At 45.1% G+C, this 19,419-nt stretch overlaps 1 protein-coding gene across 2 annotated transcripts in view; it reads right to left on the minus strand.

Moving 5' to 3' along the window:
• The window catches only part of MAP3K15 (mitogen-activated protein kinase kinase kinase 15), a 117,549-nt gene that overhangs the window by 61,594 nt on the left and 36,536 nt on the right, over positions 1–19,419 (minus strand). For both annotated transcript variants that reach the window (XM_026480221.4, XM_057310416.1), the window contains exons 4-6: positions 17,319–17,512; positions 13,760–13,928; positions 11,656–11,762 (exon numbers count right to left, since the gene is read on the minus strand). In XM_026480221.4, coding sequence (XP_026336006.1) covers positions 11,656–11,762; positions 13,760–13,928; positions 17,319–17,512 — 470 coding nt within the window. The remainder of the gene's footprint in view (positions 1–11,655; positions 11,763–13,759; positions 13,929–17,318; positions 17,513–19,419) is intronic.

Below are 19,419 nucleotides of genomic sequence, written 5' to 3' on the forward strand. Positions count from 1 at the left end.
ACGTTCACTGTAGCATGATTTACAACAGCCAAGACCTGCAAGCAGCCCAAGTGCCCATCAGTGGACGAACGGATAAATGATGTGCTTTACATACACAACTGACTATTATTCTGTCATAAAAGGAAAGGAATCGTGCCATTTGCAACAACGTGGGTGGATCCTGAGGGCATTATGCTAAGTGAAAGAAGTCGGAGAAAGAGAAACACTGTATGATCTCACTTACATGTAGAATCTAAAAAAGCAAACCAAATCAAGCTCACAGATACAGAGGACAGACTGGTGGCTGCCAGGGGTGGGGGGTGGGCGAAATGGGTCAAAAGGTATAAATTTTCACTTAGAAAATACACAAGTCTTGGGGATGTAATACACAGTTAATACCGTATTATATTAGTTAATACTGTAGTTAATACTGTATTATAGATTTGAAAGTTCCATGAGGTATCTGGCTGGCTCAGTCAGTAGAGCATGGGGCTCTTGATCTCAGGGTCATGAGTTCGAGCCCCATGTTGGGTGCGGAGCCTACTTTAAAAAAAAAGTTCCTAAGAGAGATCTTCAAAGTTCTCATTACAAGAAAAATGTTTCTAATTATGTGTGGTGATGGATGTTAACTGGACTTACTGTGGTGATCGTTACACAAAATGTACATATACCACACCATTATGTTATACACCTGAAATTAATAAAATGTTATATATCAATTATATCTCAAAAACAAAAACAACAAAACACCCTTCCAGGAGCTCCCGTCTCAAAGCAAACACCTATTTTCTTACAGTGGCCTGCAAGATTCTAGAAGATCTGGCTCCCGGTTATTTCACTGTCCACTCCCCCCCCATCACCTACTCTGCTGCTGCACAAGCCTCCCTGCTATTACACGTTCTTCCCTGGAACCTTCTGGAATGTTCTTCCCCAATATATTTACACGGTATGCTTCCTCATCTCTTCATTTTTTTTTATGTCACTCTCTCTTAAGTCTAGTCCTCTCTGAGCACTCAGCTTATAACTGTAATCTGCCCCACCACCCTATCACCCTAACCTGTTTTAATAGTTTTACTTAGTTTCTATTGTCTCTTCCCACTTAAGAATGTAAGCTCCGAGAGGGAGGGATTTTTCTGTCTGGTCTGTTTACTGCTATGCCCCAGGGATTAGAACTTGGTCTAGCACATAGTAGGTGCTCAACAAATTTCTGTTAAATGGATGACAAACTGAGCTGTACTGAACATGAAAAGATCTCCATCCACTGACTGCTGAGTGAACACAATGACAGAGCATCTCCTCTGTGGTCCTGTCTTTTAGGAACCCTGCAGCGTAACGTAGTGAAGAGGAGGCAAATGCACAGAAAACTGAAAGGATATACACCAAAGTGGTGAGAGAGATTACTTCTGGAATGTGGGTGGATTAGAGAACAGAATTATAAGGGACAATTGCTTTAAATGTTTTTCCCCCCCGTTTTTCACAAAAATATATAAACGTATTTATTTTTTAGACAATAAGATACACAGAATAAAAAAACCACAACAGTGGATTGGGAATCTTTACAGCTAGATTCTGGTTATTTTCATACCACTTACTACCTGTTTGAGTTTCGAGCAAGTTGCTTACCTTTTCTGTGCCTCAGTTATTCACATGTAAAGTATGGTTGACTTTGCTAACCTGACAAGGCGACTGTGAGCTACAGTGTGCCAGAACTTTCATCTGTCACTAAGCATCCTGTCTTTCCTATATCATGTGTCTTTAAGAGAAAGTTGATAGGGTGGGAGACAGAGTTCCAAAAAAATCCTTCTCCAAAGCAAGCACTCAGAATTAACAAGCAAAATGTCTCACTAAACCAGAGTCCTTTCTAGGACCAATGTTGTCTTAGGTGGCCCATCAAAAACCTTTTAAGAGATGCCTGCTTCCAGTTTGAAGACTGGCAATGGTCCAAGCCTGGACAATACCTAGCCCATGCCAAAGGGGAGGAAGAACTTCCTTAGATAACGCATTCCAGAGAACAACGACACTCTCAGAGGTGAGCAAAGAACCACGACAACTTCCCTGCTGGGGGGCCTGCTCTAGGTACTAACAAATGGAAGAGCGAGTCTTTGATAGAGAAACTTCACAGGGACAAGGAGAAAATCAGCAACGTTTTGGACAACAGCATGGGCTGATGGGACAGAATGGCATCTGGAAGGGACCCCAAGCAAAAACCTTTTGCTTTGTGTTAGAATCATCTTGTAGCACACTCGCCTGTATTTTGCCAAGAAAACCATGGTGCAGGAGAGGCTCAAAACAGAAAGATACCACATGTGCTATCTGAGCACTCGGACGTGGGTCCCTGCAAAAATGGAACCCAAAGATATGAGGAACGGCAACCCCAAATCCTCCCTGCTCAAATACTGACAAGACCAGAAAGGTCACAGAGAGACAAGAGGTGGGGGTTGGGCTAATCACGAGTTAATGGATTAAAATGGAGTCCAGGGCTAACCCAGCCACTCTCTAGGAGAAACACAAAAAATCAGTCATATATGCTAATTGCCAGACCTAGGAAAGGGCTCAGGTATTCAGGATAATAAACAAAACAAATTATATTTCGGTCTCCTCGGTTCTTTTAGATAAAATGTACAGAATATAATAAAATTATGAAATGTACATAGAAAATGTGGCCCATAATCGAGACAAAAAATAGAACCAGAACCAGAAAAGACTGTTACTAAAACTGACAACTTACAACTTACTGAGAACTTACAGCTATCAGAAATATATTGTTTATACATACATAATACATATGGGTGAAGAATTAAGGTATTTTGTGAGAGAAATGGAAACTCTCAAAAAACACATGAATAGAAATCCTAAAACTGAATTTTTTTTTTTAAACGGCACTGAAATGAGCTAACATCAGATTTGGACACTCTGAAAGAAAGGATCAGTGACCTGGAATATGGGTCAATCGCCATTATCCAAACTGGGGCTGGAAGGGCATGGGGGGAGGGGGTGACAAAAAAAGTACCAAAGGGAACTCTGAGGGAGAAAACCTTCTGTCTCTTGATCGTGGTGGTAGTGACACGGGAGTACTTATTTGGCTAAAGCCGTCAAACGGAACACTTTGGGTGCATTTGATTGTATGTCAGTTCTCCCTTATACCTTAATAAAGGTGGTTTTAAAAATATGTAGATCCTGGTGAGTGTTTCGGCAAGTGAAGTGTCCTGCTGGGCCAGTTACGGCTCTCCACCCTCAGATACATTCCTCTGCCACCTGCTTTGCTCTGGGTCCCGAGGGAGCGGGCTCCTCCAGGCTGCTTCCCAGGCTCCCAGCCCTGATGACCAGCCATGAGCCGCCAGTGGAAGAGCACGGCGGGCAAGTATCCGCAGGGCAAGAACGAAGAAGCCAGAGTCCACTGTCCCATCCTGGGTGTGTTTTGCTCCGGCAACAGCTGCGTCTCTTCTGTTGACCTCCCAGCCAACAGGCGGCTTGTAATGGTTTCAAGGGATCCTGGCTCCTCGGTTCTGCTCACATCACCTTTCCTGTGTCCCACCAGCCAAAGGAGGGACGGTAGCAGCTTCCTGTGGATGGTAATTCTGAGGGGACCCAGTTCCCTGTTTGGCTACTCAGCTCTTCCATCATGCGTGTGAGCAATTTCGTATAGCCAATTTCCTCTATTTTAAATACTGAGAGAGGATTCAGTTTCCTGATTGGATCTCAACAGATACACGCCTGCCACAAGGAAGCAGGTGCCTTAGTCTGGCCAGATGCCTCATATTTACTTAAGGAGAAAGGAACAGTTAGAGGCAACCCGTGTGTGAGTTTGGACAGTGCCCAGAGCCAAAGAAACACATGAAGCAGAATGGTGGCTTTCCTACTCTACAGACAGGACCTAGTTACGTAGCAGGCCAGAGCCACTATTAAATCATCCCATCCCTGCCCCCATCACCGCAACCTTTTCTAGTCCCCTGGGACCACCAAGCACCATCTATAAAGGCCGGGTTTGACAGTGAACTGGCCGGCCCCGATGGGGAGCTGGGCACTTCTGAGGCTGACTTTTCACAAAAGCAACAGGAGGTGAAGAGTATTCCTGTCTGCACTCTTGGTTCTGACGACGCATTCTCAGGGGTCTCCATGTGGATGAATTCACTTCAACTCTACCCCTTATATTTGCAAGTTGCAGTAGAGACTAGGATGTGTTCACTAAAACTCATTTATTTTTTTTTCCCCTGGGCCCTCGGCCAGAACACATTTCCCAACTTCCCTTGCAGTTAGGTTGGGCCATGAGACTGAAATTTGGCCAATGAAATATGCTAATGAGTAACGAACATCACTTCCTGACCAGGCTCAGACAAACCTCCCTAGTCGAGTCAAAAAGTAGAAACAACCCAAAAGTCCATCGACTGATCAATGAATAAATCAAATGGGTTATATCAGTACAATCAAATATTCTTCAGCCACAGAAATTTAGTACTGACACATGCTGCAACATGAATGAACCCTGAAAACAGTATGCTAAGTGAAAGAAGCCAGCCAGAAAAACTCCCCAATTATAGGATTCCACTCATACGAAGTGTCCAGAATAGGCAAATCCAAAGACAAAAACAGATGAGTGGTTTCCTAGGGCCAGCCAGTGAGGTGGGGAATAGAGAGTGACTGTTAATGGACTGCCGAAATAGAACTGTGGTTGTTGAGGGCTGGGGAGGGGAGTTACGGGGAAAATGGGGAGCAGTGGTTGGTAACGGGTTCAGGGTTTTGGGGGGAGGAATGAAAATATTCTAAAATTGGTTGTGATGGTTGCACAACTCTCAATATACTAAAACCACTGGCTTGTGATCTTTAAATGGGTGAATTGTATGCTATGCGAATTTGTCTCAGTAAAGCTGTTACCCCCCCCCGCCCCACACACACACCCCATCCCTGGCAATTCACCATGGTCTCTCTTTTCTTATCATCCAGCTGAAAGAAGAGATGAGAACTGAAGAGAGGACGGAGCACCACGATGGGCGGAGAGTGGGTTGTCAATCACCCGGAGAAGAGACTGCCCAAGCACAAAACATCCACACTGGAATGATGCATGAGTGAAAATAAACTTTCACTATGTTAAGGCACTGAAATCAATATGCTACTTGTGATAGCAGTTACCCTACCCTAACACACAAGTCACCAACAGCAAGAAGGCAGGGGTTTCCTTGGTGATACAGACTGATTGCTGGGTTCCTATCCTATCCCACTTTCATGGACACCTGGGATCCCACAGTAGGAAAATGCCCATCGCTGCTGACCCTGACGTAGCCTATGGAGGCCTTCACTTTTCTGGATTATCTGCTTTGGGCCAAGCCCCACTTTGATGGTGGTATTACCAGTAATTCTGCTTTTATATCTTTCTGTATACACTGAATACATAGGACTTAGATATTTTTGTTTTCACACATATAAGGAAAAATTCAATAAATTTGCATTCTACTACACCAAGCCCTTAACCGTAAGGACCCAGATATCACCATATGGATCTCTTCCAACTGTAGACCACGGCAGATCACAGAGTTATTCATTCATTCATTCATTCATTCAGCCATTCAACAAATACCTACTGGGCACCTACTCTTTAAGTGGCACGATGGTCTCAGGCACAGGGTAGACCATGGCTCCTGCTCTCCCCCCGCCGATTTAGTCTGGTGGGAGGGATGACGAATATTAGAACGTAACACGGAAATATGAGTGCTATGAGGGGAAAGAGCAGGGGCCATGAGAATGAGTAATAGCAAGGATGTCGTTTTTAGACATGGTATTCTTTGCAACCCCAACCTCTAAGGAAAGGGACATTTAGCTAGACACTGAAGGATCATCAGATTCAGTCCGGCAAGCCATGAGCACTCCAGACAGAGGAAACACCCACGAGGAGAACGGCCTGCCCCTCTTAAGAACTGAAGGCAGATGAGGGTGGAGACAGGGCAGTGAATCAGGAACAGGACAGGAGGCAAGGCAGGACCCAGGTCACATGGGACCAGTTCCATAACTGTATGCAAAGTTTCTCAATCAATGGACTTCTACTTGGAAGAATTCAGAAGCTATTCAGTACATCTCACATTTTACTCCAAATGGCCTTTGAGATTCCTGTTCTAAAGAATCCTTCCTCAAATACCATCGTTGAAGGTGATATAACACTGGTGGTCAGGATTCTCCATCAGGAAATAGAAGGACAACTCACATTCACTCAGCTTCTTCTATGTGCCAGGCACTGTGTGAAGTTTTTTACTTAAGATATTCTTATTTAGTTCTTGAAATCATCTCATCCCACATGAGTGAAATCATATGGTATTTGTCTTTCTCTGACTTATTTCGCTTGGCATTATACTCTCTAGCTCCATCCATGTCACTGCAAATGGCAATATTCCATTCTTTTTGATGACTGAGTAATATTCCATTATATACATATATATATATATATGTGTGTGTGTGTGTGTGTGTGTATGTACACACACACAGCTTCCATTGTGTGTGTGGGTCTATATATACATACACACATATATACTCCACATCTTTTTTATCCTCATCTATTGATTTCATTCATCTATTGATGGACACGTAGGCTGCTTTCATAATTTGGATCATGAGCCAAGGAAAAAAAAGAGAGAGGCAAGCCAAGAAACAGACTCTTAACTCTAGAGAACAAACTGCTGGTTACCAGAGGGGAGGGGAGTGGGGGGATGGGTGAGACAGGTGACGGGGATGAAGGAGGGCACTGGTTGTGATGAGCGCCAGGTGATGTACGGAAGTGTGGAATCGCTGTAGTGTACACATGAAACTAATACAACCCTGTATGTTAGCTATACTGGAATTGCAATTAAAAAACCCCATCTCATTAATTACCATCATCCTCATTTCTTCCACAGCAATGCAATCCACAGTGTTATGGGTTGTGAACAGCAGAGTGGTTTTGAAATATTTCTCAAACTGTTTGAGAGAGAGAGAGAGAGAGAGAGAGAGAGAGAGAGAGAGAGGAAGAGTTTCATGTGTGTAACATATAACCCATGTGATTGTACTTTTCCATCACTTGTTAACTTTAGGAAACCCTCATGAGTGGTCTTCTTCAGCACAAAGGCCTCCCCTGACACAGAAGTCAGGAGATGTGGGGACAAAAGGGAGGAAACCAAAGCAGGAATTGGACCGAAAAGCCAAGATCTCTTAGGCCCAAGGAGGCTGAAGAGAGGACTGATGGAAGTGGTTTAAGTCCTTTGGATAAATATTTTCCGAAAAGAAAATACGTATTATTGGCAAGGCCACTGCTCAGAACATACTGAGATGGTCCATTTCTCAGAAAAGCAATGCAACTGGTCTTTTGGTATATAAAGTATATAATAGGAGAGTGGCTTTAATCTTCAGCTACCATCTAAAGCTCTCATCACATATGACAGAGCAGAACATATACAAGAATGGTCCTACAGTTAGTTCCCAGAGGCCCAGGGTTCCTTTTGCTGTCTTTGAGTTAAGTGAAGATAAAAGAAAGCTTTCTGGGCCGAGTTTCACAGCTGATGCCGCGACATTATTAAACGAGCGTACCCAGAGCACTGGGCTAGAGCTGCAGGTTCTGCCTCCGGACCCCTTACCGATCCACTGTTGTATCCTGGGCCCTTGCCTTTCTTTCTTTCTTCCTCCTAAAATGAAGGGTTTGGACTAGGTGACTTCTTTTAAATTCACAGGATTCCTGTCTCTCTTCACTGCCAGGAAAATGATCACCACAAACTTCCGTCCTCTTTTTGCAACACGATTTTAGTGACCCAGAGACCAGTGCGCTTTACAAGTGGGGAAAAGTCATCATTTTTCTACTTCTGACAAACACCTAATAAAGAATGGTCATATAAATGTATGAATTAAGATGGCGAGAGAGAACAGTGAACATAAACAGAAGAAACAAAGAAAAGGATGCTGGCGGTTATGGCAGAGACAAAGAGCCCACGCTGCCCTCCTGGGGGCATGTGTCCCTCCACCCGAGCAAGGACGTGGCTGGATAGCCCCTGGGGCGGAGGATGAAGTGACCGCTGTAGGTTCTGGAACAAGACTGCAGCCTCCCTGGCACCAGCTGGATTCTGTAACATTCGTCTACCATCGCCCCTGCATGCATTTCTAGGCCCCGCAGAGTACTTTCCTCTATCACTCCCCTTATTCCTAGAGTGATACGTCAGATATCACAATCAACGTGACATGCGTTCAGCTTCCCCTCCACACGCTGAGGAATTCAAGGAGTTGAGTTGTGCTGGAGTTGGCAGTCTTGACCTGAAGACGCAGGGAGTAGAATATGAGAACATTCCTCCTCTGTTGCGGGCAAGTCTTGTTCCTAACCTACTACTTTGATTCCAGTACTCTTCTTCCAGACTATCTTTCTGCCTGCTGCCTGGATCCCTGGTCAGGTTCTTCTGGCTGCGTATCTAATAAACTCCTGGCTGTGAAAACAGCAGCAAATAAAAACTAGTCATACAGGATTCCATGGCACGAGTGGCAAGCAGTTCAACTGCTCACAGCAAACTTGAAGCTGCTCCGAACGCGCGTCTGAATGCAGCTGCGGGGCAGTGAGCTGGAAAAGCTAGGTGGCTCAAGCCAGCTTTGCTAGGAGCAGAGAGCCCTTGCCGTCTGAGGGTCAAACATCATCCATTACCGCCAACTTTCAGTAACTGCTTCATGGCCACGATTTGCTCCGCTTCCTAAGAGTTAGAGGTCAACTGTAATGCACGAAAATGACCTGTCCATCACTATACTCCCCTTTATAGACACAAGGTGACACCATACATTTTCTCAAAACCGTACATAGTGTCAAATCCGACTGTGAATCTGCTGACACCTTGCCTGGCCTATAATACGGAGCCACCGTCTACTAGGGGCCCAGGAGGAGAACACCACCGTCAGAGAGCAAGGCGCTTCTGGGGCGTGCACCCCAGCCATTCTGCTTCCAGCCGGCAAACGCACTGGTCTGGGGATCTCTTCATCCTGCCACACCCATCACCCTTAGATACTGGTTTTCCATTTCACAAACTGTTTTTCTCTTTTATTACTTCGAGTGGATGGCAATCAGACCGTTTTGTTTGACAACAGTTACCTCTACTCCGTCTGACTTAAATGACCCTCTCAGTTTTTATTTCACGAACCGTTTTTTATAGCACTTACAGTGTGCCAGGCATCCTTCCAGGAACATCACCAGTGGTAACTCATTTAATCCTTATAAATCAAGGGCCAATCAAGTATAATTAAGTATAAATAAAACTGGGCATGCTACTTTGGCCCAACAGAGTTACAGGACTTTTTTTTCAAGCTTAATAAAGGTGCCCTTCCCAATGCTCCCTGCCTTGGGACGCTGAATTTAAAGACCAGTGTGGAGAGAGCAGGCACATTTTCAGAGAGACCATGAAACCTCCCCTCCCAAAAGAATAAAAATCCTGACTGTCACTGTTTGCCAGTATCTACTAGAGCAGGACACATGCTATGTACCCAACAGAAATGCGCCATATATGTACAAAAATCATGCACAAGATTAACCATAGCAGCGCTGTTCTTAGCACCCCCACACTGAAAACAAGCCCCAAGGTTGATCAGCAATCAAATGGGTAGATCGATTGTGGTAGATCCATACAATGGACTGTTCTATGGCAACAGGAAACAACGAGCTACCGATACATCCGACAGCACGGATGAATCACACGAACGTGACGCCGAGTGAAGGACACAGACACAATGGAATACACAGTCTGTGATTCCATTTATACGAAGTTCCAGGACGGAGAAAGTTCATCTATGCTGACAGATGTTACAACACTGGTTGTCTATGAAGGGATGGGGATTGCCTGCAAAGGAGCACAAAAGAGCTCTCTGAGGGAATAGACATGTTCTCCTTTGTGATAGGGGTGCTGTTTACAGTGTATGTCCATTTATCAAAATTCATCGAATTGTATACTGAAGATCTATGCATTTCACTGCGTGTACATTTTGCTTCACGATAAGAAAGAGATGTGACGGCGTGTGTACTATGAGACTCCTGAAGCCATGGGCTCCCGAGCACACACGCTGTCTTGCAGATGCTGCCAGTGGCAAACCCACAACGTGTAGCTGAATCCAGCTGCTGAAGCCAAGCCTAGACTCTGAGAAACCAGACCCAAGAGTCCTCTCACTCAGGTCAACTCCTACGCTCACTTTATTCATTCCCTGTGGATGATGTTGGCCACAGAAGGTTGATGAGGAGGTGCCAGAACTCTCTGGCTCTCAGGCTAAGTTTGAATACCACCCCCCTTCAGAGTTTTTGCTTTATGATTCAGTATGACCAATTCCTGACCCCAGCAGAAGGCAGATCCAGCAGTAAGTTTATCTGGGCATGGCTCTCACCATATTTACCTAATGGTGCTCCCCTTCCTGTATCTTATCTGAGGAAGAAGGGAGACTGCAGGACTAAAACATTCAGGCATCTGGGATATTGTGAGGTTCAACCTGGCCAACTCCTAGTTATCCTACAAACCCACAGTAGCAAAGTTTGAATGAGCACATGACTGCCCAGGTAGAGACTACATTTCCCAGCTGCCTTTCTGGCTACATGGGGTCATGTGACTACATACTTACCAATGGAATCTGAGTAGCAGTGTCGCTGTGCTAATTCTACTTGCTTTAAAGGAAATTGTCCTGAGCTTCCAGTCTTTCCCCCTTTACATAGACTGGAATACAGAGTAGTAGTGACCAAGCTTCAACTAGAAGAGGATAACATTTCTGCAGATTCCAGAACTACAAAATAGTCAGAAACCAGGTTCCTGGACAACTCTCAGAGCAGTGTTAAGCCACTTGTCTGGCCCACTCACTGCTACGCTGCTAGGTGAAAGAGAAATTTCCATCTTACTTAAATCATTGCATTCAGGGTCTCTTTGTTACAGCATCTTAACTAATACCCTCAGCCAGAAGGAAGCCACTATGAGCTTCTGAGGCTCATACTCTCCAGGCAGGAATTTCCAAGTCTCACAAACTCCACGTAGCCCAGTCATTTGTACTCCGAAGTTCAGATTACACTAGTCAATAAAGACAACACCCTCTTCTCCTGGCCTAAAACAGTCATCCAGCTGCTTAAACCAGTGCCCCACAGTCCGCAAGATACTATCAACCCCTTATTCATGTATATGAGGTCCTTTCGAGACACAGTCCCAGTCTCCACACTTAGCCTCAGGGCACACGTCTGCTTCCCATGCATCCCGTACTGTAGTCGCCCCGGATGTTTCCTGAAGGCCCGCTGCACACAAAGGACACTAAGTTTTTAGTGTGAAAGGAACGGCCTTTTCACCACTCCCATCCCACACTCTCTTCTGCATGTGAGGTAATTCTTAGTATGAATTCCAAACCCAGCCCCAAAGACCCCAGGGAAGCTTCTTTAAGAGCCCCAAGTGGGATGACTTCCTCCCTCTGCTAGGCTTCCACAGCATTTGGGGCAAGTCCTCATCGAGGCATTTATCACTCTGAGCTCTAGGGCTTTAGTTACGCGTCTGACCTCACGGCTGGAATATATGTTCCAAAGACAGAATCCCTGATCACCAAGACCAGACGCCTTGCCCATTTTCATAACCTTGGCATTTAGCACCCTATCTGGCTCAGACTCAGTGAGGGTTGAATGAAAGAAGAATTTAACAGGCAGCATGTTTCAAAATTTTATACGTCCACTCTCACTCTTACCTGTTCAGTGCAAATGCGTAGTGGAATTTGACATTCTGCTGGTCGGCCAGGGTGCAGGTCGGCAGCATCTCCAGGGCCTCCACCAGCTTCACCATGGCGTCATAGTCCTGTCGGCAAGAGGTTCCAAGGTGAGAAAGACATGAGACAGACGGCTCTTCACAGGTTCTTCTGAATGGTATCAACCTAAGACTGCCTCAGCATTTAAATACAAGTCTTTCCCTACAGACAGCATTTAGTAAAGTTACTTACAGCCTATAACACAACAGGAGTAAGATTTAAAAAAAAAAAAACCTAAAATGAATGAGAGAGAAGGTAGACCAAGAATCCCAGCTATCAAAGGCCACAAAGGGATCAAGGGGATGAGGCTAAATCCAAAGGCAACAAAAGCAAGCGAGTCCAGCAGCCCGCAGAAAGCTGCCACGCAGTGAGTGCAGGAGAGCCAACAGCACGAGCGGAGCTGTGGGTTAAAATGAGCGAGATATAAACACACACGAAATCTTATAGTCACTTAGCACAGGAAGAGAGCAAACATGCCAGGTCCTTCCCGTTTTGCCAGAAATAACTGAATTCATCTAAACCAGGGTTTCTCCACCTTGACACTACTGACCTTTTGGGGCTGGATCATTCTTGCTGTGGGGGCCGGCCCGGGCATTCTGGGAGGTTAAGCGGCACTCGGACCTGGACAGTAGCCTGGACAATAGCACCTCCCCCTTACCCCTGAGCTGTGAAACAAGGTCTCCGGACACTGCCACATGTCCTCTGGTTGAGAACCAGAGTTCTAAACTGCATAATCACCCAGGGAAAAATTGCTACTGTGTTCGTCTCAGCTGGGTCCCCTCTGAGCAGTGCCATCTGCTACCCTTTCAGCCAGGCTTGCAATCAGGGTGACTGGCCAACTCCCCGCCAGCCAGCCACAGTTCAGTGAGGAGGACTGCCCACTGAAAGCCCACGCCCATTCTGTGGCTCTGCACCTTGATGCTGCTGCTTGAGAACAGGTGGCAGTGTATTCCAAGAAGCTTCTGGCTTACCTTTGAGCCCGAGAGTCCTACCAATGGAAGGTTACAAAAAGAAGAGGCAGAAGGAAGCCAGCAGCTCAATGGAAGACAGACTTTAAAAAAAGGTCATTTGCATTCTCTTGTCCTCTGGGCCATCATTTCATCATTGTCAAAATCCCTAATAGCATCTGCTCTTACAGTCAATTAGATACATCTGTTTATCACCAGGGCGCACGTCCCTCCGCAGTTGACTCTTCTTTGTTCAGGTCATAACGGGGTGCCTCTCTCAATTTGATTTAAAGACTTGTTGTCAACAACCTCCAATATGGCTTTGTAGAATTCTGCATGGAAGGCACACTGTCTTGTGTTCCCCCCAAAGGGAACCAAGTCAAGACATCCTTATAAATGGCTTGACAGCATGTAACTTGGAGGGAGGAAACGCTCCATTTCCTTCATGGTACCGCATCCCATAAACCGTGTCTCAAGCACTCCTCATGAGGCTCTGATGCCTGTTTTAGAGTAAACATCTGCATTCCCTGGGTCCTGGGTGTGCCTCTGCTACTCCTACTCTCGCTGTCACTGATGGGCGGTGGTCAGTAAAGAAGAAAGTGACAAAGACCTACAGAAAGTAGCACAGCAGAGGAGTAAAGAGCAAGGACAATGTTGCCTCAGTTGAATCTTGACGTTGTTAACTGCTGTGTGACCTTGGACAACTTACTTAACTTCTCTGTGCCTCATTTGTAAAACGGGGATAATCACAGTATACATCCCATAAGCCTGTGAAGAGGATTAAGTGAATTAGGATTCGCCAAGCGCTTGAAATAATGCCTCGCATAAAGTGCATCTAAACTGTTAAATTCTAAGTTCCTTTTATCGAGCAGTACTGTGAATGACGTTCGGCTGGAGTGGCCACCTGATGTGACAAAGCTTCCAATGTTACCAGCACAACAGACGTGCTAGGGGACCTAAGACCTAGCCACATAACTCTTTTGCCTATAAACCAGTTAGCTAACCGTCCACCGGGTAGGAGAGTGCTTCACGCGAGGAATGAAGTCCTCAGGCCGAGGAAGCGTTCCCCACGCGCTAGCCTCCAGGAAGGGGGCTCGTACCTGGATGTCACGGTAGGACAGTAGCAAATTAACGATGATGTCTGAGGTCAGAACTTCGGTGTTGTCCAAGCGAAGTCTGATCCGAGCCAGCTCCCGAGCCAGTTCATCGCCCTGGTATTTCTCTCGGGCTCTCCGGATGTCGTTCAACAAGGTTTCTTTGTAGTAAGTGCTGGAGAGGGAAACAGGAAAACCTCCAGTCTGTTTCCTTCGGCAGCTCTAACCACCTTGGTGCTCATAGCTACAACACAGCTGGACACATGGGGGCCTCTCTCAGCCCCGAGCCTCCCCGCACCAGCAGAGACAGGAGACAGGTCCTACTTGCTAGTCGCCTTTTGTAGCAACTAACTACTCAACATCAACAAATTCAGTTCATTAGGACCTTGGAAATATTTTCAAAGGTGACCCTGTCAGTATTTGGAGGACTCACAGGACTTGCTACTCAGCCCCCATATCCCCTCTGGGATTTTCCAACACAGAGGGAGCAAGAGGTTACCTTACTCGAACCGTGTATTTCCCCCACTATTAACACATTATCACAAAGCCAAATACAAGTCCCCAAGCCACGAAACACAGTATCATGAGAACGTCTTTAATGTCAATCTATCAGGTATCCCCACCTCGAAATCACAAAGCTTTTTCCAGTTGGCCAAGAGCCAGAAACTGGGCCTGTCCATGAACAATCCGAGAAGCTGTGCCTGGAAGCTTATGGACAACCTTTGTCTTTCACTCCTGCTCCCCTGGTCATTTTCGACTGCCAGAATGCTTTTCCAACGTAAAACAGAACTTCCTTCCGGGGATCATGTAGATAATAAGAGGGATGTATAAAAACATCGAAAGCAGCTCAAATCCACACTGGAGTCTCTTATCGTAGCCTCTCAGAGAACCAATGCTAGTAACTGGCACTTGGTTTAAAACCTTCACAAATCATCTAATTTGATATACAGAGGCCAACTTACAATGACCGTAGATTGGTTTAAATATGTCGTCTACTTTCCAAGTAATGTTTGAATGGAGACTGGGCACTGCCAAGCAGTAATCTACAAACAACTGGTTAAGGAGTGAGAGGACTTTGCTGTAGAGAGAAAAACTAGGCTCTTCATGAAAAAAAAGGAGTAGGCTCGTCATGATTTCAGGGCTGTGGAATTGAGCCCCACATCGGGCTCTGCACTCAGTGGAGAGTCTGCTTAAGATTCTCTCTCTCCCTCTGCCTCTCTCACCTGTACTTTCTCTCTCTAAAATAAATAAACCTTTAAAAAAAGGAGCAGGCTCAAGGGGCGCCTGGGTGGCACAGCGGTTAAGCGTCTGCCTTCGGCTCAGGGTGTGATCCCGGCGTTCTGGGATCGAGCCCCGCATCAGGCTCCTCCACTGGGAGCCTGCTTCTTCCTCTCCCACTCCCCCTGCTTGTGTTCCCTCTCTCGCTGGCTGACTCTGTCAAATAAATAAAATCTTTAAAAAAAGGAGCACGTTCAATTTAACAGTCTTCAGAGAATGACAAATACATAAGAACGAATGTTACTTACTTTTAATAATTTTACAACTATGCCAAGTAAATGTGAATACAGCACGCAGCCTGCACCCATGCTCATAAGAGGACTTCAATTAACATTTAAAGAATGAAGTGGTGCCCACAGAAAGCGCTCAGACATAAAATTATCGTGTGTTGCTTTAATTTTTTATTTTCTTGTTTGTCTATTGCTTATCATCCCAATGAGCAAATTAACAGATTCCACCAGTGTTTAAAATTCTGTCATCCATCTTAGGAGTCATTAAGTTGGGTGACAGCCACTGTCCATTTGGTGGCCTATACAGGCATCAAAGATATAAAAGTGTCCTTAGTGTAGCCTGAGAAGTGAAAAGTTACACTTTAGTTTCGTCTTGTTTTCAAGGCTAATTCTGAAAAATAGTTTTAATAAACTAACAAACCTCACAAGAGCTATCACTTGTAAGTAAATAAGCAAAATACTGAATTGAGTATTGGTTGGGGATACCATCTACGTAACACACGTAGCCGTTTCTGCCTGTGGTCATGAGGGAAGATGTTGCTAACCGATGTGAACTTGGAAATGGTTTCAAACCCTTTTTCAGCACAAGGCTACAGGCAGCCTTTACCCATCTATCAGAAGTGACACCTGAGCAAAAAACTCATCTGCCATTCCTCGTACAGATGTTTTAGACCAGAAGCCCCATGTACCTTCTCACTAACCATTCAAGGGGTAGAAGCAGCCAACAGGTATTTCGAGTTCTTTGAAATGACACCAAAACAGGTGCTTTCCTACTGATCTCTCTCTCTCTCTCTCTCTCTCTCTCTCTCTCTCCATGAAAAACAGACTTGAGCCCACTTCTTGCAAGGCCTTGCTCAGATGGCAGACTCAAGCCAGCGCATTTCCTCATCAGACCTGAAAAGCTAATATTTGAAGAGCTTTCTCCCTAAATGTCACTAAAATGCTCATTGTGCAAGGTCGGACTGTGTCAGGCTTTGCAGCAATGCGCCTCTAAAGGTCCCCCATCTGCTGTCTGCATTGGCATTTGGTCACAAAGACCTGGGTTTCTAGTCTTATTTCCCCATTAAGGTGCACACAAGAAACTCTGAGTCCAAACAGGAGATGACAGGATAGAAAAAGAACAGACTGTTAGCAAGCGTGTACCTCAGACTGACACAACAGTAACACGTCACCGCTGGGGGAGGCACCGTCTGAGCCACAGTGGGACATGTGCGCCTTTCCATTTAAAGCCAGTTCTGCCAGGATTTTCATTTGTTTTGGAAGGACAGATCCTTCTCGTGACGTAACTTACAGGAGTAAATCCTTTAAACTGGCTGTAAGCACAACCATTGGATCCTTGGGTTTAGTGGAGAATTTTGGCCTCCAACTTTTAGAGTAAGAACATTTTAAGGTATGGCTTCTCGAGCACAGAGGCTCAGATAGGTGAGCTGACTTTTCCGAGGCTGCCAAGTGCAAAATCGTCTGACCCAGGACTCAGACCCCAACCTGCCCACCTCTGAATGAGTATTCCCCACCTTCTCTGACAGAAATCTGCAAAGAACACGTCCCGAGACCTCCTGAGGTCAGGATGCCCTGTGGCTTGACTCAACGCAAGAACTTAATGACGGGAGTGAGCTTGCTGAGCCATTTTAACAACCTCAACAGCCACATGGGGTTGGGGGCAGGGGGGACAAAGATCAAGTTCGGAAAGGATCTTAAAACATGGAAATCCCAGGGTTGAAAGAGCATGGAAACAGTGACTTAACGTCCTTATTTTCTGGATGAGGAAATGGCTACACAGAATTATTTATCAAGGTCACAAGGGGATTTGGGGCCAGATACAGGCTCAGCCCTCACCTGCTAAAACTCCACTTCTATTCTCTTTTGGCTACACCTCAATGGCCCAACTTAGTGAGGTAGCAAGGAACAATAATGGATTCCAGAAGAACTTAAAATGGATTGGCTGGGGTTTCCCATTCCCTGGGCATTACAGTCTCCAAAGCGTCTACTGCCTCCATGAACGTGAAGGGAAAATTCTGGCAAAGGTCCCAGGGCTGCTGAAGGCGAATGGGAATTACCATGAGGTCACGTGGATGTCCTTGAGGAGGCTACTAAACCGGTCCACCAGGGGCACACACAGCGGACCCAGGATGGCGTCCCAGTTGGGCTGCATGTACTCTGAGGCGCGCCTCTGGGCGTCACTCTCGCAGCAAAAATAATCAGCACACGGTGTCACGATGTACGGGATGAAATAATAATTTCCACTAGATGCCTGGAAAACAGAAACAAAAATGTTTCACAAAGTCATGGACACAGAAGCACAGCCGTGGATTGGGCAGGCGGAAGCTGGCAGGATGGGGAAGGAGAACTGGTCTGTGTAGGTCTCTGAGCTTCTCCGGCAGAGCTTTTAGGGCTTGGAGTCATGGAAGTGACATCATTTCCCTACATGCCCCCCAAATAAGAGTGAGCTTGGACCCAATGATAACCAAGAACTGCAATGGGAAGGCAGATTTTCTTTCTTTCAGCGTAGATGCAAAACTCCTACTGTTTGGCCATTTAACCACAGGTGAACCATTACAAACTTTGGGGTAAAAACTGTCTTGCAGGGAACAGATACCAATAAATGTGACTAAGCTTAGAGATGTTTTAAACAAGGATGCTAAAGCTTTACAATTTGACTATGAATTATGATCCTTTGCAAAGCATAAACACTACCCCTAAAAAGCACTGAATCGTGCTCAATTTTTTAGCACATTTGAAAGATGAAAATACATCCTTATAGGACATTCTTATATCAATCTTTCGTCTACACTGTCACAAAAAGCAACTAGCTTAAAATTCCAGACTTTTTAACTCCTAGCTCTTCACTTAGTTTTCAAGAATGTTTATCATGCCACAAATAATTCGTCTGATCTTCTCTTTAATTTTTTAAAACTCAGCCAATGGAATTATCTGAGTATTTTAGGTTAATACAGACATAACCTTGGGAAGCACACTTTCTCCAAAAACAAGAAACCAAATAAGGAATATAGCGTCTTCTAAATTAGAAAGAAATTTGGTAATTACAGAAAACACAGTCAGAATGCTACCATCTCAGATCAAACAGAAGCTGTGGGAAAACCTGCACCCCTGGGGAGCTCATTTCAAATACCCACGTGACCTATGTTTTTAAGTTTTCCTTCTGAATGAGATTTGCTTACAGAACAGATGGCATGCTTATTTCCACCTGAACTCCAACTAACTACTTGTCCTGAAACTCTCTCTTTTGTACCTTGTCAGGCATCTCTAAGTCCTACTGAGACATGGTTGTTAGGCCCTAAAATATTTCTTGAAGAAAAAAATTACTCATGCTGCTCCATTCAAACATATTTAGACTGGGTCAGAAAACTTGTTCGGTAAAAAAAAAAACTAGGTGGGAAGGATTTTGGATTTTGTGGGCCTGTCTCTGTTGCAACCACTCAACTCTCCCTATCATAGCATCAAAGCAACTGTAGACAACACATAAACACGTGAGCGGAACTATGTCCCAAAGTTTACTTATGGACACAAATCTGAATTTCGTATTGTCACATGTCCTGAAATACTCTTCATCTTCGGACTTTTCCCCATGATCTAAAAATGTAATAAGCATTCTGAACTGACTGGTCACACAAAAACAGGTGGCAGGCCAGCCATCGCCTTATATTAAGCTCCTTCATGTTCTATGATTCCTGAAAATAGGATTTTCTCAGAATACTTACCCAGAAGAGCAGCTGGAGACCATCCCCATGGGCACCAGATATTGGGGTTAAATCCCTCAAAATACAGATACCAGCGTGTTATAAACAGAAGTGGCAAAAATTCAGATGTGTGGGTGGTAACTGGGGTCAGGGAGAAAACTCTAGGTACTTCTCAGCACTCACTGGGAACTGCTTGCACCAGGGGAACAAAGAAACTTCCCTTCCTGGTAATTATCTTCATATCCTCAAAGACAGACTCACACTGTCCAACAAAGTAAGGTTTGGGTAGGTTAGACAAATTTCTCCCTCATTTATAAAGAAAGCCACGTTACTGAAGTAAATTAAATGCCTTTTATGCAATCAGAAGGTTAAACTGCTTCTTCTTCCACTGGCAATTGGCTGAGTTTATGGTAAAAGCCTTCTGACTGCAGACAGAGGAAGGAAAGGACTGTGTGCATCA

This window comes from Ursus arctos, chromosome X (assembly GCF_023065955.2).
Source record: "Ursus arctos isolate Adak ecotype North America chromosome X, UrsArc2.0, whole genome shotgun sequence".
Classification (NCBI taxonomy): domain Eukaryota; kingdom Metazoa; phylum Chordata; class Mammalia; order Carnivora; family Ursidae; genus Ursus; species Ursus arctos.